This window comes from Epargyreus clarus, unplaced genomic scaffold (assembly GCF_041222505.1).
Source record: "Epargyreus clarus isolate Ecla_fem2 unplaced genomic scaffold, WU_Ecla_fem_2.2 ptg000004l, whole genome shotgun sequence".
NCBI lineage: Eukaryota > Metazoa > Arthropoda > Insecta > Lepidoptera > Hesperiidae > Epargyreus > Epargyreus clarus.
The window spans coordinates 13,440,402-13,462,683 of record NW_027332212.1 but is presented as its reverse complement, the minus strand read 5'-3'; the positions used below and the strand labels follow the sequence as shown (position 1 = coordinate 13,462,683).

General features: G+C 35.5%; 1 protein-coding gene across 4 annotated transcripts in view; it reads left to right on the top strand.

Annotated features, from left to right (window-relative positions):
- LOC140757607 (uncharacterized) overlaps positions 1-22,282 on the top strand; it is a 142,868-nt gene that overhangs the window by 23,216 nt on the left and 97,370 nt on the right. For all 4 annotated transcript variants that reach the window (XM_073093442.1, XM_073093443.1, XM_073093441.1 and 1 more), the window contains exon 2: positions 13,081-13,193. In XM_073093442.1, coding sequence (XP_072949543.1) covers positions 13,081-13,193 — 113 coding nt within the window. The remainder of the gene's footprint in view (positions 1-13,080; positions 13,194-22,282) is intronic.

Here is a 22,282-nt window from a genome sequence, read left to right as displayed (position 1 = left end):
CAAACATCAAACCCAGTAACATGCAATTATCTTTATTTTCACATAAGGCACATCATAATTTTATTGCATACTAGTTAAAAGTATCTATCTCTCTTTGCTATCTGGCTATCTGGCTTTGCTACGCGGAAATCCACGATATAAATTTTGGTTAAAAACTACTTCCAACAATCTGCTTCCAATATTTAAAATGGTATATGTTGTAAATCATGCGGTATGCACCACCCTCCCACAGAGGACACGTGCACATCCGAAAAATAATCAGGGTAAGTTGTCTCCACGAGTTTACGCTCGTTAATATCTCAGTGAAGCTTTCGTACTAATGCAGTACCTATGTATTTTATGATACATATCTCCTCATTTTGCTTTTGAAACATATTATTTCCATAAGCCTGGTTTTGGTAGTCTTATATTTAATCGAGCTCATACAATTTATTGATAATTTAGTATTTTTCAAAAAGTAATAAGGATAAGTTGTCCCTACGACTTTTTTTTTATAATATAGGAGTAGCAGACGAGCGTGCAGTCCAACTAAGTGATTACTGCTGCCGTTGGACATCTGTAATTAACCCCAGATAGGATTAGATTACTTTACCCGCTACCTCTGAGGACTAAGCTGCAACGCCGGATAAGTGTGTCTCCCTTACTGCACACTTTAAACCAGAACGCAAGCGCTTAACACTAGTATGTAGTATGTATTTTATAATATATAGGTATATTTGACTGACAAAACGGTGTGGTCTGAAGTAGTTCCAGCTCCACATGTACCATTAGGTTAAGTTTAACATTGTAAAAAAACATATATACAGGGTGAATTTTTTAAACGGGCCAAATCCGAAACTATAAGTGTTGGGAATAGGCCACAGGAGAACGAGAAAATAAACTATGAAATTTAATAAAATAAAATTCACTCCAAAAAGATACTTTTTATTATATCGAATCATTGACAGAATGACAAATTAGAAGAAGTAAAAATATATGTTTTTCAGCTGCCAGCTTTATCATATATAACCTACTTGAATATTATACATTATAAGAGGCTTGAGTTTTTGCTATATTCCAACAGCCTCCCTCAAAAATTCAAGTATAAAACAATTTATAAATACGTTCTTTGCAGAACACTTCTTGAATGTCATTACATCTACCACCACTTCACTAGGTGTTTCGTTATGGAGAAGAAGCGGCGAAAGAAACTCCATAACACACATCTTTTTACAATAAATATAAATGTTTTTACAATGGCAAACTTAACCATGGCACATGTGGAGCTGAAGATACTTCAGACCACATCGATTTATCAGTCAAATATACAAAGAAAACTTCAAACAAAACCTTATACTCGTACTCTGCTTTAACTGATGAGACTGCGACAGTGTCTACATTGTTTTCGTGTGTTTCACGAAATTATGCAGTTTTAATTACTTTGAACAAATAGTTTCTAATACTATGTTTGTGCGTCTCGTCGCGTTCTCAGTTTCTCAGTCAGAGTCCACATAAGCAATAATTAACTACTTATAATTACAGCTTTCATTGATTAGGTTTAACTATTTATATCTTTTATATAACATTAAAAGATGTATTAAATATTTACACATTTAAGACAAAAAATCTGGATGCGTAAGTACATTTACTTTTACATTTCTATACAAAGTAGTAACTTTAATTTAACTCTACAATGTGCACCATGGTATAAGTCAGTATTTAATACTGAATAATTTATAAGGAAAGTGATTAGGATAAATTACACTTATAGAATATTTTTAACACATTTTGCACATTAGTAGACTGATTAAGTGATATTGTATTTGCTATTCTTTCAACATCTATATCAAGAAATTATGTTATTTATTTTGTATTTGTAATATAAATTATTTGCATTAAAATGTTTTTGCAAATTTATAATGCTTATTTTGTTGAAATTATTAAACCATATACATACGTGTGGGACTATACATATATCTTATTCTATACATATATATATTCTTATCCGTATTAATTTATCTTATATAGGTATATTTAAACATTTATCTACATGCATCTGCATGAGAATGTACCTTTAAGAGTTTTTAAACCCTATATTTAAGTATAACATGAAGACGTTCAAACCAAAGCCGAGATGTCTGCTTTAAGCCGTTAAAGCTTTTATTTAATTTACTTACTTTATTATCTTTAGGCAACCTTCTTTATCTTTAGCAACCTTTACCTTCTGGTACTACCATATAAATATTCTCTGTATGAAAAACCATTATAATATATTTTTCTAATTATATCAAATGAAATTTACAAAGGTAGTATTTTCGTCCATATGCTGTACATTTAAATCTATATAAATGTAGTAAATCTGGCTATTGGTGCGAACGTTACATCTTAATCCTGTAAAATTTCTTACTGAAACTGAATTTCTTAGTGAAACTTCGAGCAACTAAACGAGCTTTGTTATTTTTTCTGATTTACCTACTTAGTTCATTATTATTTGTGGTAAATACCCACTTGCAACTAAGACTGTTAACATATTTAGGTCTGTAAACAAAATATCAGATTTGATTGCTCCTTTGTGGCTTAATTTCACTTTGTACTGCTTTTCACCATTTAATAGGCACCTTAAAATACCTTTAAATTATTTAGGTAATTATTGCAAAGTACTTAATAAAGATCAGCTATCAGGATTGTGCATCCGTATATAATAATTCAGGGATTGATCAAGTATTTAATAGTTATTGTTGACGCATTATCATTTAAGGAATGTTGTTGTTAGCTTTCAATTAGTTTCGCCGAATCAGAGTCAGGCTTTCTAAATTTTATATTGATATGTAATGCTCAATGTTTGTTGTCATTATTTTCAATATTTAATTCATCAACTACATGATCTGCTTAGCAGCTATGGACATTTCATTACTTTTAATATTTAATAATGTATATCCATTAAAATCTTTACCAACTAGGCTGGATCTAAAATATTTACACGCTTTTTATTAGCTTCACCTGTATGTTTGTAACCGACTTCTTTGGGCGCGATTTAGACCCACTTTAAACGGCCAGATTTCGTTCAAACTTTGTAGATTTATTTCACAATTATACTATTTACTGTTCCTTAATTGATTCCTAGATTCATTTAGATTTTCTACTTTTTAGTTAATTTTATCATAAAAGCGTGTTTTTTTTTTTAGTTTTTTGAACTATATTTATTTTATCTTTAATCTTGCTAACTGTGTTACGAACGTAGCAGTAGCACCAAAACATTTTCATATGATCGATTTTGTTTTTACCTTGCCACAATTTACATGGTGTTTTATTTATTTATTATCAGAGCTTTAGTGGGGAATATGTATATTTTTATAAATATAAGTAGGTATATGACTGTTGTAACAGCTTCACCCCAAAAGCTTTATTTAATTTCGCATTTACAACCATTTCGGTTAATATACGATTCATTTGCTCTGTTTCACCATTTTATTGTGTTTTATAAGGTAAATTTTAATGATACATAATTATCTTGCCAACAAAAATTCCTTAAGTTCATTATTTCAGAAATATATTCTCGATCATTATCATAATGTAAATGAATAATGTTACTATAGGATACATTTTCACTTTTAGACTTTTAAAATGATACTTATTTCCCATTTAAAATACATGTAACATAAAGACATTTTTTGTCATCAAAGGAAGTCGACGTTATCGAATCGCAAACATCACAGTGAATAATAAAAAAAAATGTTTATTTTTTTTTACCATTAGCTGGTCAGTCTTGACTTTCAGAAATTCAAGATCACAGATTACATATAAGTATTCAAGATTGTCACATGACGGTCACTAATAAAATCTTTAAAAATATTCAAATTTCATCAACCCATTTATTGTCCCACTGCTGGGCATGAGTCTCCTATCAGAATGAGAAGGTTTAGGTCATAATTCATCGCGTTAGCCAAGTGAGTATTTGTAGACTCACATACCTTTCAGATTTTTTATTATATAAATCTTTCAGGTGTAGAAGATTTCTTCACGATGTTTTCCTTTACCTTTTAAGCAAGTAATAATTAATTTCTAATACACACATAACTTTGAAAAAATTCAGAGGTGATTGCCTGGGATTTGAACCTCGGACCCTTCGTTAGACAGGTCGAGTTTCTTAACCATTAGGCTATCACTGCTATTCAAATTTAATTTCTGTTTATTCAAATGACCGTTTGTGCCATAACTAATACGATTTCTAACTTTGAATTAAGTTTATTTTATACTGTGAACTATCATTTTATGAAAAATAATGATACTATCATCCTTTATACTACATATTAGACATTTACTATTTTTATAAATATGCCCTTCATTTTTTAATAACCGGCACATACCTTTTATTATTCAATTCGATTTACTAAGAAGCTGCATAGGTACAGCTTAAGTTCCATAGAACTAAAGTTCCACAGAACTTTTGGTGAACAGTATAGAATTTTAAATTCTTTGTTTTTGACCTTTACCAAATCTTTAGCTCCTCCAATTTTAAACGTAGTCTGTCATTTGACACATATTAATCCTTTGTATTTTCAAAGTGATCAGAGTTTTCAAATCTAAAAGAAAAACAAGTGTCAGGGTTAGAATTGGAACAAAAATCAAATAAATTTCATTTTTAAGACATAAAAGCGAAACTGTCCTTATTTTTATTTGCAGTGTCCAATGCATTTACAGTTATATAGCTACTACTGTCTCCATTTTGTTTCAATTAGGTACTTGATATAATGACAGTTAGCATCAGTAATAGCGACGGGTTCAGATCGCAAAAAATATAATTTTTACACCAACAGTTTCCATGATAAAAATTAATATTAGCTTGTGTATCTGCATGATGTAGTAAGTATTCTTGTAGTAGTTTACACATCTTTCTATATTAAAATTTATATTTTTACAAGCGTGTGATATTTGAAGTTCAGTTGTTTCAGGTCTCAATTTTACTTTGAATATTTTGAATGTATTCATTGAATCTAAAAGATGAGACATTGAATTATATGCATTCCGTCGATTCGTTTCATCCTTTGATCCATAATCCGTCGATCCATTTCAACCATTGATCCATTTAATCAAGTTTAGCACCAAGTTAGTGATCATATTACTCAATCATTAAAATAAGTTGTATCAGCGTTTGATATCTGGTCGCAATTCCAAATTAAGTTGTTTCTTACGCAGTCAAAATAATTGTGTAGCCAAAAAATTCTCCATTCGTAATTTTATTTAAGTCATCCATTATTGTTTTCGCCGTAGACAGTATTGGTTTAGACACTTATATATTATTGTTTGCCATCAAACATTTTTCATGTGTCTTTTTCTTCCGCGACTCCATGTTTAAAATATTACATAAATTGTATACTTAGTAGATGACTATATTTTTCAATATTTTACGATAGCGTAGCCTGGGCCCATAACCTGTTGGGAATAGGCCACAGGAGAACGAGAAAATAAACTATGAAATTTAATAAAATAAAATTCACTCCAAAAAGATACTTTTTATTATATCGAATCATTGACAGAATGACAAATTAGAAGAAGTAAAAATATATGTTTTTCAGCTGCCAGCTTTATCATATATAACCTACTTGAATATTATACATTATAAGAGGCTTGAGTTTTTGCTATATTCCAACAATAAGGATTAGCGAATGATTTATAACATTGAGCCAAAAAATTGTTAATACGTGAAATGTTTAAATTGATGAATGGCGGGAACTTAACTGCCAAATTAATATGAAAAAATATGTATTTTCTCAAAATTGAGGCTTGAACTAAAGGAAATTTAGTTTGTCATTTATCATTACTTCTCAGATTTTGATCCTTATAAGCAACACTATCAGATAGTTGAATAATATAGAGGGTGTATTTTTTTTTAAATAAACTCGTTCGATTCCCGGCTAAGGAAAAAGTTATTTTAAAAAAGTAATGATGCAGTTTTAGTTTTTATCAAAATCGGCCTAGTAACTCCTTTCAGCATTTTTCGCTAATCCTTATAGTTTCGGATGTGGCCCTGAAGGCCCGTTTCAAAAATTTTCCCTATATATATATATACTATATATATATATATATTATATATATTATATATAGTACTATATATATATTATATATATATATATATATATATATATACAGGGAGAATTCTATACTTAATATATATATGGAGTTTCTTTCGCCACTTCTTGTCCATAACGAAACACCTTGTGAAGTGTTGGTAGTTTTACTGACATTCAAAAAGCTCTGTAAAGAACCTATTTTGAATTAAAAAAATATTTGATTTGATTCGATTTAATATCTTTTCATTTTATCTTTGTACCTACTATACACAAGCCTGGTATTTCCAGTATAATATTTTAATCCAGCCTAACAATTGACTGATAATTTTGTATGGGTATTTTTAAACAATTAATCTTTTCCTTTAATTTTTCTGCACATCCCTAAGGTTGACTGGGAGAAAATGCTATTTAGCATTAAGTCCGCCTTTTGCACCACACTATTTTTAACATGGTCAATAAATAGTAAATAAATAAATAAATAAATGTACAAAACTGAATACATTGTCAAAGAGAAAGTTAAAATATGAAAATAATAACATTTAACACGATCAGACTCTCGGAGGAAGTGAGATGTAAATCGTTTTGAAATCTGTCTGCTGCAAACTTTGCTCCATTTAGAGTAAGCTGACTGGCGTGAATGGAAAATTAAGTGGAATTATGTTTACTATGTTCTTACTGGGAATAAGGAAGAAATGAAGATCGTGAAGTAGCAGTGATAGGTTAAGAAACTCCGCTTCTCGATCGAGGGGTCCAAGGTTCAAATCCCAGGCACGCACCTCTGATCTTTCAAAGTTATGTGCGTATTAGAAATTAATTATCACTTGCTTAAACGGTAAAGGAACACATCGTGAGGACCCGCATACCTGAGAGATTTATAAAAAAATCTCAAAGGTATGTAAAGTTTACCAATACGCACTTGGCCAGTGCGGTGGACTATGGCCTAATCCTTCTCATTGTGAGAGGAGACCCCTGCCCAGCAGTGGGACAGTAAGGGGTTAATGATTGATTGATGATTGATATAAGCCAACTGGTATATTATATTCTGCCATTGAAACGCAAACACTGTTTCAGCCTAGAAATAAGTGTGGTGCAAGAATCTAAATCATATAACATAAACGCAGGAACTGTTTCAGCCTAGAACTAGGAGTGGTGGTGAAATCTATACTCTCTCACGCAAGAAATGTTTCAAATTGGAATCCTAACAGAAGTTAGTCAAAATTGCTAGTAACTCATTGCGTTTGAAATTCATAAGTTTCCCTTACTTTTTTATCCACATCTTCCAAACTAGAACACATAACAGCGCTAAACTACTGTTACAAGGCAGAAATGCGACAGTCTTCCGGAGTTTAGCCACGAAGGATTTTTACCCTCTCAAATGTGCTTGTTTGTCAAAAGTTATTACGATTTATAAGAGACAAATCATCATCATCATCATCATCATCATCATCACCATCATCATCATCATCATCATCATCATCATCATCAACCCATTACTGTGCCACTGCTGGGCACGGGTCTCCTCTCAGAATGAGAAGCATTAGGCCATAGTCCACCGCGCTGGCCAAGTGCGTATTGGTAGACACGAGACAATTATACTTTATAATTGGACAGACTCTGAACCAGAATGGATGTAACCGCAAAATGAACAAATTGCAAACATTACCAGACTGCAGAATCGAATTGCATTTCCAATTTTTAAATCGAAAGAAACTGAAGATGACTTTTCTCTCGTAAATGCAATTTTCGAGCTTTTAGTTGTTCACTTAGCAGTTTTATAAAACGTAGACAGATTTTATTTAATGGAAGTGCATGCAGTCCATGGATATGTGGTTACCGGGACGAACATCAAATGTAATGCCGTTTCTGCATGCCAAGCGTCAGCGAAACGTTACAAATTTAAATATGTGGTTAGGGAATTTGTTTTTGTGTAGGTTTGTAAGCGTTTGTAGCCGATCTAAAGGAGTGTCAATTCAGTTGGAAGATCAAAGGAAATTGTCGCAAGCGTAATGTCCGTTTGTCTGTGTATTTTTAGAGGTTTGGATGTTGCTGGAAGCGTGTGAATGCAACGTTACAGTTCAGCTATTACCTATTTTTGTCTAATAGCAACAGTATTGAGTGCTGCTAACTAGGTAGCAACGTTCATAACCGATCTCGGGCCTCTAATTGGTAGGAGCAACCCCTAGGTATTTCCTATGGTTAATAATTATAGATGTCCATGGGCAGTAATGGTCACTTACCATCAGATGGATTGAATATTCCTATTAATGATGGGGATGTAAAAATAGGACTGCCATCTTGGGGCGTCATTGAATTTAGAACGACGTCACTGACGCATGTTATTATACATCAATACATCGTTTTCCCTACCAAAGATTGGCATTTGACAATTCGTTCACACTAGACATTATCGAATTTTGCTCTTTTGTAGTAAGAAATTGGATAGATTGATTATTAATAATGGGCGAAACCTAATCATATGTTGTCATCGAAGCTAAATATGTATGCAAAAATTTCAGCTCGATCCATTAAGGTTAAGTATTTTAACTTTTCCATCACATACATATACCTTTTTTTTTCTAACCGAGGGGGAAACCTTCAAAAGGTACCCGACGACGTGGGAGCGACGCCGGGTTATGTGGGATTTTTACCGCACTAAACCCCCGGGTGGCCGTCCTCAGCGCTTGGTGGAGAACTCCGGGATCTTCGATGGAACACAACCGGAGTCCTCCAAGCGCGAGCGATGCCCCGATCGGGCTCTGCCCTGGGAGAGCAGTTTTCGATCCTCCCGCCCCATCTGGTGTACACGACGGCATGCGACCACACATACCGCCGTCCTTCCCGGGATCGCTTACTGGACGGTTCGAGCACCCACTCTTGCCGCCCGCAACCTCGGAACCCCCTTTTATTCACCTCTTACGGCAGGCCGGGGTTACCGTAACCCTATTTTAGTCCCGGAACTACAGGGACAATCACGTACATATACCTACGAAGCAACAAAAACAAGTTGAAAAGTTAAACAAAAGCTAGTAAAACACAATCCGTAAAATATAACCCAACAAGATATTTATTGTTAAGTTCAAACGTGAACTTTTAACAAAGCGCATTGAAATAAAACGCAAACCGGGCAAAATGTCGTTAGAAATAGGGTCAGTCGTTACCTGTCGTAAAAATAGATATTTTTTGTAAAGAAACTTTATATTAACAGCGTTTTATTGACGTTTAACCACATGGTGGATAGCTTTTGTGTTGTTGACAATTGTATGTTGTGATTTTAAGAAATGTACTAAAAAAATAATAACTAAATAATTAATTTTACAGTGTATTAGCGTCCCCTTGAGGACTAAGCTGGGAATGCCTCGCAAAAGTATGTAACCTACCAAATCCTGCAAAGTTTAACACAACAGTGCATATCATTGCTGTTATTAGGCAGAAATAGGTGTGACAGCGGTGCCGCCGGGGTTGAATCATAGAAGATCCACCTTTAATAAATTCTAAAAATTTTGGAGTAAAAATGTATTCACGACTCCTAATAAAATCTTCTGTGCTCTCGATGTTCTCTTAAACAAAGGAAATTTTCTAAGCAAAGTTGGTTTTAAATTTGCGGTTAATAAACGTTGGGACTATGTTTATTTTTTTATTTCTGCTATTATAAAGTTACATATTAGAATTGGTTCAATCCCTTTTTACATTAATCCGGAAGGCATATACACGAATTTTTTTATGCCAAAATATAGCTGCAATATTATTTATAAAAACGTTAAACAATGTGAAGTTATGGACGGATACTTTTTTGTCAGAGAACTTAAGTTTATTGTCTTTGGTAGCAAACAGCGGAAATTGCTATCTCCGCCGCCAAAAAGTTTAAAAAGCATCTGTATTTCTTGGCATCGACAACGGTGCCTCTGGGCATTTAATTGTGTATTTGTTTCTCATGGTTGTAAGCTCAGACCAAAAACAAGTAGACTACGCCACAGATTAATAAATAGTTACACTACGCGTACTATATATATATATATATATATATATATATACGATTAAAGATAAATTACAATTTATAATAAAAATCATGCTGCTTGCTGATTACATTAAATACGTTGTATTTTGTTGTAAAAGTTGTATTACGATGTTAGACGGTTTTAAAATTGAAATAATAAGCACCAACACCAATAAGTTGTGGTATTATACGGAAACAATTTATAAGTCACTAATTATTATATAACGAAAAAATAACTGGCTTAAAGTCATAGATTGGTAAAGATTACTCACTTCTAACAAGACAACGACACTTGTAACCAATTATGACAATTGAAATTGTCACTGTCATCTATTTTCGTGTTTGATAAATTTACGAATGAAGCATTTATGAGCATTTACGAATGAAACAATATTTCTCTGCACTTTTTCTTCGATTTCGTGTTGTTTTTGCACCACTTAGGTACACATGTCGGCATTGTTCTGTTTAAATTACAACATGACAGTCGGAGATGTAATGGGAAAACAGTCAGTCATTTTACTTACATGTCAGCCATTTAATGTCTTCCTTCAATTACAAGGCGGTGAGATATCTATACTTGTCTATGCTTAAAGTATAGCCTATGTAACTCTCACAATTTAGACGAATGCATCGACACCACGTGACCTCATGTGTCAAAATCCGTCAAGTCTTTCGGGCCGCAGGATATGCTAAAGATGTCCCTGTAGTACCAGGACCAGAATAGGGCTACGATATCCCTTGCCTGTCGTAAGAGGCGACTAAAAGGGGCTTCCGGGGTTGCGGGCGGCAAGTGTGGGAGCTCAAACCGTCCAGCAAGCGACCCCGGGAAGGACAGCGGTTTGTGTGGTCGCATATCGCTGTAATCACCAGGGGATGTGTGAGGAGCGTAAATTGCTCCCCCCAGGGCAGAGCCCGATTAAAGGGCATCGCGTTAGGAGAACTCCGGTTGTGTTCCGTTGGAGATCCCGGAGTTTTTCACCAAACGCTGAGGACGGCCACCGGGGGGGTTTTAGTGCGGTAAAAATCCCACATAACCCGGCGTCACTCCCATGGCGTCGGGTACCTTTTGAAGGTTTCCCCCTCGACAACAAAAAAAGAAGGGTATGCTAAGGAATGAGAGATACATACATAATACATGTACGTTGTACATGATCAAAAAACTTTTTCCTTCGCAGTCGGGTAACAGTCACATATTATTGATACACCCAGATTAAAGTTTTGGCTTAATATTTTATTATCAATTGTAAAACGTAAAACGTAAACAAGCAATTCATTAAAACTTCTAAATTTACTTTAGAATTAGATTTCTATGTTTTTGAAACTCAAAAAAGGCAGCGTAACGAGATCTTTTGATGTTGTTAAAATATTTCAAAGTCGTAGAGATATTGAGCGCTTCTACATTGGCGACAACGGCACGGCACGGCAACGGCATTTATAAATAAAACGACGATGCACGATGTATGTACTTTTCGTACCAAAAGATATTTGGTATGAATAACAAATATAATATCAATACCAAATTGCACGCTTTGCTAATACATTTCTTTCAAAACCATCCGGATAGCGTCAGAGAACTGTTCGCTAGATAAATTCATTTTTGAGTAGCAAAAAGCTTTTGTTTTATCGTTCTACTGATGCAATATTTTTTGACGTTTATATCGTCGGCAATATTCTAAAATTTATCACAGATAGATCTCCCTTCGATCTAGTTGTCACACCAATTTCTGCCCACGCATCTGTGGCCGACCTCAGGTAGGAATATCTAATCCTATCTGGGCTTGAATACAGATGTCCATGGACGACAGTAGCCACTTACCTTCAGGTTGACTACACGCTCGTCTGCTACTTCCATATTATAAAAGAAAACTGACAGTGCTTATAATATCTCTGCCGTGTCGTTATCGTCACATAAGAATCTTCCATCGGTTGTTCATTTTCGTAAGGAGTTTCTTTTCTCTTTGACACTTATCACAATCGAGAACTCAATAACGACTTGCTTCAGACAGGAGATAAGTATCTCTCGAAAGTCAATGAAGCATCTTGCCGATGTAGGGAACCGTATTGTTTATATTGAGTTCGTTTGAACCGTCTAGACTGTTCTTGGTAAGAACATTTTGGCTTTGGAAAATGCTAACGTAACACGAAGATATCTTATTCGTAGAGCATAGAATTTTATGTCGCATTGTTTCTTGGGGAAGGGAAGGAGTTAGTTACTATAAGAAGACCCCCGCCCTATAAGAAAACACAGATAAATAGATAGCAAACGGTATAGAAATTCAGTCTTTTGTACTGTATTTCTGTAATCATCATCATCATCATCATCATGAACCCATTACTGTCCCACTGCTGGGCACGGGTCTCCTCTCAGAACGAGAAGGATTAGGCCATAGTTTACCGCGGTGGCCAAGTGCGGATTGGAAGACTTTTCATACCATTAAGATTTTTTTTTATAAATCTTTCAGGTATGCAGGTTTCCTTACGATGTTTTCCTTCACCGTTTAAGCAAGTGCTCATTAAATTCTAATACGCACATAAATTTGAAAATCAGAGTTGCGTTCCTGAGATTTGAACCTCGGACCCGTGTCGATCGAGAGGCGCGTTTCTTAACCACTAGGCTATCACTGCTTTTTACTTCTGTAATTTTTGCTATTAATTAGTTTTCATGTAGAAAAGCTTACAGGACATTTGTTTGTTTTTCTGTTACTTATTAGTAAGTTAGTATGAGAAAAAATTAAGAGACTAGTATGACTATGACACTAAATTTGGCCCCTAATCCAAATTCAATTCTGGATTTCTACATGAGGTCGACTACAGATGCATAGCTACCCCTGATGACAACGTTGAATTTTTGGCAAAGTTTGTCTCCAGAAAGAAGTGTGGTGGTGGAGCGGTGGTGCCTCCGGAGTCGAACAACAAAGGGTGTTACCTTCTATTACTGTCTACCTTCAAAAATTTCGAATGATGGAAGGAGAAAGATATGATTTCTTTTAAGAACCATGATTGATGTGGTGATAACAAATACTGTTTGTCCAACAGGTCAACGACACCTTGGCGTTGGCGGAGACGGTGTTCACTGTTCAGGAAGAGAGGCTCTTCATCGCCAAGTTTCTGTACTTGGATTCGTCAGTGGATTACAACGTGCCAGACAAGTAAGGTTCAGTTACCATAATTATTATGCAAACAAAAATATAATTGCTTAAAAATAAATGCTAAACTAATGATAGCCTAGTCGTTAGAAACTCGGAATATTCCAAAAGACAAGATTCAAATCCCAGGAATACATTTTTGACTTTTCAATGTTCATGCGCAGTAGAAATTTATTGTCATTTGTTTAAGCGATTAAACATATTATAAGGAAATTAGCACGTCTGAGAAAATAAAAATAAAAAATAAGGGTGTGTGAAATATACCAATTCACATTTGGCCAGCAGGGTGGACTATGGGCTAATCCCGAGCCCAGCAGTGAGAATGTAATGGGCTGACGACGAATTATGATATAAGAAAACTACGACTGCGTATAAATAATTAATTGAAAAAGGAAGAAATGTAGCCCTCACAATTTACCCATACATTCGCTAGAAATATTATTATCAATATATTAAATACTTTTTGTGAGATTACACAATAAGTCTTGCTTGATCGTGGGATACCATCTTGAATGTATAGTCTAGAGCAAATAGAGCATGTCTACTGTCTGTATTGTATACATAAATAATATCTTCGGGTTAATCTTCTTGTGGTTTAAACCCATTCTTACAGGGCTTTTGTCCAATAGACAACTCTCAAGGGAACAAAGACTATATTTCACCCAGGCGAAATTTAGAATTCCTGCTTCTAAACGAAAAAAGCTCACGTTAGACTTTGTATATTATTGCTCGATATTTATATTCAATCAATCAACAATTCAAAGATTCCACAAATTCGACAATTCGAACGTACGAATTGTCTATCTTTAAAACTCAAAAATGTTTTGACCTTGAAAGATCGTTATTTAAAAAAATCTAGTAGGTTAAAATTATCTTTGGTAGACAAAAATTGCAAAGATTGATTATTAATAAAAAGTGCATATATAATAAATAAGTGTAATTAAACAGCATAAACCCTATTTCAATAAACACCTAATATTTTGAGCTGACGTTACTTAATTAAGTGTAAAGTACGTACATTACGGTCCGCCATCGAAGAAATTTCAAAGGAGGGTATTTGATACCGAATAGCAAGACCGGGTTAACGAGCGCTAACGATGTAGCTCTCTGTCAAATTTGTTAAGTACGGGTTAAAATGATACCTTTAACAACAGCCTTGTTGTTCAGTAGACGACTTAAAGGGAATATAGACTAAATTTTACCCACAAGATATTTAGGGTTCCTCTGTCGAAATTAAAAAGCTCGCGGTAGACTTTGTATTTTAATTGAATTTGAATATTCATAATTTATTATTAATTTGAATATATTAATCTTCGTTAGACAAAAATTAGATAGATCGATTATAAATATCGGGCGCATATTTTATGATAATTGTAATTAAACAGCATAAACCCTAATTCACTAAACACCTAATATTCTTAGCTGACGTTACTCAATTAAGTCTAAAGAAGATACATTACGGTCTAAGTCAGTGAAACTTCAAAGGGTATTTGATATCGAATGGCAAGACCGGGTTAACGAGCGCTAACGATGTAGCTCTCTGTCAAATGTTAAGTACGGGTTAAAATGATACCTTTATATCTAGCTGTGCGCGTGGTTTCACCCGCGTTAAACAATATAACATGACATACCTTTTTTTTGTTTACGAGGAAACCTTCAACAGATACCCGACGACGTGAGAGCGACGCCAGGTTATGTGGATTTTTTACCACACTATACCCCGGTGGCCGTCCTCAACATTGGAGAACGCTTGCTGGACAGCTGGACAGTTGGACTCTTGCCGCCTGAAACCCCGGAAGTCCCCTTTTAGTCGCCTCTTACGACACGCAGGCGATAGCGTAGCCCTATTTTAGTCCCGGGACTACAGTGATAAACATGATATACCTACCCATGTACCCGAAATTATGTACCTTCAACTGATAGCCACTGACGTTCACATGGTTGCCATGTTCACGTGTTTTAATATCGCTCCGGTCAAGTCATTTTTTTTTATAATATAGGAGTAGCAGACGAGCATAGAGTCCACCTGATGGTAAGTGGCTACTGCCTATAGGATTAGAGGTCGGCGTCGCTACTCCTGAGGACTAAGCTGGAACGCCTTGGAAAAGTATGTCTCCCTTACCACACCCTTCAAACCAGAACACGCTTAACACTGTTGTCATTAGGTAGAAATAGGTGAAACTCCGGCGGTGGTGCCGCCGGAGTCGAACCACAAAGGGTTCTACCACCTTCACATATCGTGATAACTTTTAAACTATCCGTCTAAATTATATAGTGTGAAATCCATGGGCGGTGATAGAGTAATAAATAATGTATTATACAGTGCGCGTCCATGCGAATACCTTAATAATATATTTTTATCTAAGAAGTAGCAGACGGGCATGCAGTTTATCTGGTAATTAGCTACTGCCTCCCATGGATATCTGCAATCAATCCCAGACAAGACCAGATTTCCATCGGAGGGCGGCTATAGATGCATTGCTATTAAAATATTTTTGATTTGATTTGATTTCATTTGATTAGTCCACTGCATTAGCCAAGCGTAAATTCGTACACCTCACACACTTTTTCAAGAACTCCAGATGTGTAGGATTGCTCACAATGTTTTCTTTCATCATCATCATCATTAACAACCCTTTACTGTCCCACTGCTGGGCACGGGTCTCCTCTCAGAATGAGGAGGATTAGGCCATAGGCCACCGCGCTGGCCAAGTGCGTATTGGTAGACTTCACATAACTTTGAGATTGTTTTTTATAAATATCTCAGGTATACAGGTTTCCTCACGATGTTTTCCTTCACTGTTTACCAAGTGATAATCAATTTCTAATACGCACATAACTTTTGAAAAATTCAGAGGAGCCTGGGATTTGAACCTCGGACCCCTCGATCGAGAGGCCGAGTTTCTTAACCACTAGGCTATCACTGCTATATTTTCTTTAATCTTTATAATTATTGATAATTTTGTTAACACATATCCGTAAGAGACTGTGTTACAACAGCTGAAATACATTACCCTCTTCAGTCGGATAAAAAGGAATCTCTTCAACGCAATATCACATTTCTATTGCAATAACTTACGCTTTTGAGCTTTGTGATACTTTAGAATGCACCGTGCACGCCATATCATAGATAACAAGAATTCCCTTCTACAATACGATATGATAATGCTATGATATGTTACAAACGACGTGGTGTGTGTGGAATATTACAAGGATATCGCTCGAAGGCGTTAAATGTATGTCAATAAAAACCTAGATGTAGTCATAGATTAGTAAAGATTACTCACTTTTAACAAGAAAGTTAAACCAGTTTAGGCAATTTAAATTGTCACTGTCATCTATTTAAGTGTTTGAAAAATATTTAAAAAAATGTAATTTTTAGATAATTTACGAATGAAACGATATTTATCCGCACGTTTTGTTCGATTTCGTGTTTTTGCGCCAATTAACTGCGCATGTCGGCCTTGTTCTGCGTAAGTTATGGCTGACAGAATCGTCAGCCGTTTAAGTAATTTAATGGCTTCCTTCAATTACAAGGCGGTGAGATATCTATACTTATCTATGGATGTAGTATAAAGATTATGTTATATCTATTATATTCGATGGTAGAACCCTTTGTGGTTCGACTTTAGAGGCGTGTGCCACACGGTTTACTGCCTAAAACCTCAAATTTACAGCGCTGTTGTTTTCTGGGTTCTGGTTTGAAGGGGGTGAGTAAGGCAGCCCTATATATCCAAAGTGTACTAATATAGTCCTCAGGGGTAGTAACCTATTGTGGACGACCTTATCGGGTTGATTACAAGTCCACGGGCGGCAGTACAGTAACCACTTACCATCAGGTAGACTGTATGCACGTTTGCTGCTTCTATATTAATAGTATTATTCGACCATGGAGATCTGTAATCAATCCCAGATAAGATAATTTTCCTACCTTAGGTCGACTGTGGGGTAAAGCTGGAATCGCACGGAAAAGTATGTCTCCCTTCCCACACCCTTCAAACCAGTACACACCAGCGCTTAACACTGCTCTTATCAGGCAAAAATAAGTGTGACGGCGGTGTCACTGGAGTGAACCACAAAGGGTTCTACCACCAATAATTATTATTATTACTGCCTGGCTGCTTCTATATTATTATTGGCTACTGCCGCCTATGGACATCTGTAATTTACCCAAAATAAGGTTCCTACCAGAGGTCGGCCACAGTTGCGAGCTACCCGAGCACAAAGCAACAATCGGAAAAGTATGTCCATTAAACCTTCGTACAATTGTGTGGGTTCCCAAGCTTGGGCATGTCTTAAATCAAACGCCGCATTGCGAACAGGTTGATTTATTGCGAATGTCACTTACACTTATAGGCCATTCAGCCGCCCATAACACATATCAAAGAAAGAAAGAAAGAAAGAAAGAAACCATTTATTTTACATGCTATACAAGTTACAACATACAAAAGAAAATAATTACAATGGAAGGGATACAATAAAAATAATAACAAATAAAATAACACGTGACGTAAACGATACAGTATAGCAGCAAAAATGGTCGCACTCAGTCTCTGCCGATGCCTGTGAGAAATAACAGACTCCGGCGACTGGTTTTCAGTGATATAGATATAGATATAGATTATTGATATAGATATATATTTTATCAATAGATTGCAGTGTAGATAACCATGATAGCACCAAGAAAAATATGTTTGTTGATAGTAATTTACTTAGAGAAGTATTTTTCTCTGTTACTATGCCATGATGGCATCGTGACAAGAATTTCGCCTCTTACAAAATCAAATGGGCGAAGTTGTGTGCGTATTAGAAATTTATTATAAGGTGCTTTACCGGTGAAATGTAAGGAAACTTCTGTAAGTTGAGCTGTGCCTTAGTTTTCTAAGATGTTTGCCAATCTGCACTGGGTCAGCGTGGTGGACTATAACCACGCTGGCCCAGTGCAGCTTATCTAAACGTTCTCATTCTGAGAGACTCTGGGAGTCTTGGCTATCTTGATGATGATATTTAATACGCCCGAAACTTTAAAAAATGAGAAGTTAGTGTTTGGAAGCTTAACCTCCGACCTCCATAATTGAGAGACCAAGTTTCAACTATTATAATATAAGGTATAGTCCGCGTAAAACTGCTAGTCCGCTCTGAATATAGAAATGAATCGCGTCGCCATAGCAAATTGTACTACACCTTCCCGCAACAACTTCAGAGCGGACTAGCAGTTTGGCGCCGACTATACTCGTATACTAAACTTGAAATATTCTACTTGGTTGTTTCAACGAACACTCTACATAATGCCTCCTTTGTAATAATTTGAGATCGCAGGATACTGATACAATCCTTTATGAAACTTCCGTATATTACAAAATGTACAGTCAGCTTCAGAAGTAGATGAGCAGATGAAGATTTCAAAAAAACCTACATAAATAGCTGAACACCACTAGCATCATAATTAGATGAACATGGTAAAGCATCGAAAATAAATGAACACTAACGTATCAAAAGTACCTGAGCACCGTATCTGCAAAATAGTTAATATGTCACCGTTCAGCTACTTTTAACACTATAGTGTTCATCTATTTTTGAAACTTTACGACGTTCATCTAATTATTGTGCTACTTGTGTTCAGCTACTGTTATGAAGGCTTGGGTGTATTGGTATTTTTTAACCTTAATATGTTCATCTACTTTTGGAGCTGGCTGTACATGTACTAGTTACATGTATAACGTACTCTATATAGACCCTCATAACAATGCATCAACTCTATAATTAGAGTTTGATCGCTTGTTCCGCAAATACAATACATCGTGTTGAATGGTTTATCTTTACTCTACATAGAGTCGGGATGGGGTGCTTTACTCTATATGGAGTCGGTAAGAGGCTTTTACGCATCTATAAACAGCCTCTCGTTGGTTTTATTTGAAATAAATCTATATTTAGCGTGAATAATTATAATCTTTTTTTAGTGTTCAGTTGTTGTGGTGTTATGGTTTGAAGGGTGTGGTAAGAGAGACATACTTTTCTGAGGTGTTCCAGATTACTCCTCAAGGGATGATATAGGATTAGTAGACGAGCGTGCTGTCTATCTGATGGTAATTGGCTACTGCCACCTATGGACATCTGTAATCAACCCCAGATAAGATTGGATATTCCTACCTGAGGTCGGCCACAGATGCACCGCTACCCCTGAGAACTTGGATCGCCTCGGATAAGTATATCACCCTTACCACACCCTTCAAACCAGAACACAGCAGCGCTTAACCCTGCTGTTATGAGGCAGAAATAGGCGGTGGCCACTGGAGTCGAACCACAAAGGGTTCTACCACGTTCAAAATTATTTCTGCTTGCTGTTACTAGCGAGCAGAATTAATTATTTATTTACCCAAAAAAATAAGATGAATGAGGTACCAACAAACAGTACCAGGCCAGTAAATAATTAAAAGGGTTTTCTCCACGCTTACTAAAGCAATTTGGCCTTCGTTTGCTGTGGCCCTTTTATGACCTTAATATTAAATAAAAATGTATTACCAGCTCCGAATTATTACCCGGGGAATTAAATTTGAATATTTTAACTCTGTACCCTTAGTATGAGTTTTTACGTTTAAAAAAAATACTGTTTTGTATTTGTTTACGTATTTGCGCCCCAGCGCCCCTAGTGGACTGTATCAGAACATGATTGAAAATAGATGGGATATACAGTTAAGAAACGCGGCCTCTAGATTGAGAGGTCCGAGGTTCAAATCCCAGGCACGCACGTCTGATTTTTCAAAGATTATGTGCGTATTAGAAATTAATTATCACTTGCAAAATGGTGAAGGAAAACATCGTGAGGACACCTGCATACATCAGAGATTAATAAAAAAAACCTCAAATGTATGTGAAGTCTATCAACACGCACTTGGTCAGCGCAGTGAACTATGGCCTAATCCTTCTCTTCTGAGAGGAGACCCGTGCCCAGCAGTGGGACAATAATGGGTTAATGATGAAACAAGCAGGGCGCGGCAGCGCCCTGCGAACAGGTGGGTCCGATTCACGATAATTCGGACCTAGACTATATGATTAATAGTTACTGTAATAAAAAAACCAAGATGACGTTGATCCTTACTAACATTATAAATCCGAAAGTACCTCTGTCTGTCTGTCTGTCTGGTTGCCTCTTCTTCACGCCCAAACCACTGAACCGATTTTAATGAAATTTTGTACAAAGATAGTCTGAGACCCGAGAAAGGACATAGGATAGTTTTTATCCCGGAAATCCACGGAACTAGGGATGGCGATCTAAGATCGATTAATCGGTGAATCGATCTTTTGGACCCAAAACATCGATATAATCGATATTAGTAAGGATTGAATCGTAAACTATGATGATCTAAAGATCATCACTTGATTAAATGCATAGTTGCTAAAGCAAAGTTGAAGGTACGAATTTTCAGATTTATGTATGTTAGTATGTTAAATTATTTTCTTTTAAACGCGGGCGAAGCCGCGGGCAATAACTAGTATAACATAATTCATCATTAATAATTTCAGTTACTCTTAAGATTTACCGTATTTCGTGCTTTTACTAAACATATTTATTGCTTTGGCTAATTTTTCCCTGCTATTATACACAACAGCCGGATAAAGTGATTAATTTATCACATTCTCTGGGCAAATTAGTTATTGTACATAATAACCAGTCATTATGTATAATAGCTATTTGATTACTTTGTCTGTAACATATACATAAGTGTGATTCTTAGCGCGAGCAAATTAATACTTAGTATTTGTAGCGAAACTTGAAAATTTTGTAGTTACGATCAAGTTGCAAAGAAAACATCTCACAGTAGGGATGTAAAAAAATAATCGATTCTTATAGTAATCGATTATTTTGGTGTAATAATAACTCGATCGATTTTGTATAAAAAACGATGAATTAAATGAGTGATTGGCAACGTTCTGCCCACGATCTTCCTGCTGCGTCTTGCTAGAACCAAGAAAATTTCGTGTCGACGTTTATTCGCCGCCAAGTTTCTGGAAATCGAGTATTATTAAATCGTTTTTTACACTTGTCACATCTCTATGACAGCAATAAGTTAAAGTAAAGTTTATTTATTGAGACGGCTTCCAAGTTTGCCGGAAACTTCAACGGTGTCAAATATATCCGTCGTCCTCAAATATATCTGTTACACTGGGGAAGTTTTCTAGTTTGTTGAAATACATCATTTATTTATACAAAGTTTTCAAGGTAAAAGCTTTTGTGGTTCAACTTCGGCAACATCACCGCCACACCTATTTCTGCTTAATAATAGCAATATTAAGAGCTGCTGTTCTGGTTAGAATGGTGTGGTACTTTTACGAGGCATACCAGCTTAGTCCTCAGGGGGTAGCGGCGAATCTGTGGCCAACTCCAGGTAGGAATCTAATCTTATCTGAAGATGATTACATATGTCCTTGGGTAGCAGAGGTAATTTCATGCAGTGCAGATATTTTGAATTTTGCAGACTCACATATACGAAAGCTGAAATGTATACAAATATTTTATTTTCAACATGTCTGTTTGTCTGTTTGTTCTGGCTAATCTCCAAAACAGGTCCCATTTCGACGGGGTTTTCTTTCACATTCAGCTGATACTTTTATTTAAAATAAAATATGAGGGTGATACTTTTATTTTAGAAAAATAATAAAGGTGCCGCGCAAATAAAAATTAAAACACGTAAAAGCTACAGAATTGTATTTTTTATACTTTGACATATTACGTGGGTGAAACTGCGGGACATAGCACGTTTTATAATAAAGATTTATTTGTTATTCGAGCTTGGTTTAAAGTTTGCTATCGCGTTTGGACAGTTAGCAATAACAACAGTCTTACGTACGTGTTTTATATTTATTTATTTATTTATTTGGTTTACCAACAATTGTTACATTTTTACAATAACTTCTTACAACATAACCTATAATATAGCTAAATGCACAATCACTTATAGGTAAACACTGCATGCAATGAACATAATACCTAAGTAACAGAGGCGCTTGACTTAAAACAATGTTTTACTAATTTAATAACTATATTAATGTAGGGTAATTCTGATTTTAATAGTAATGGTGGAATTTAATTT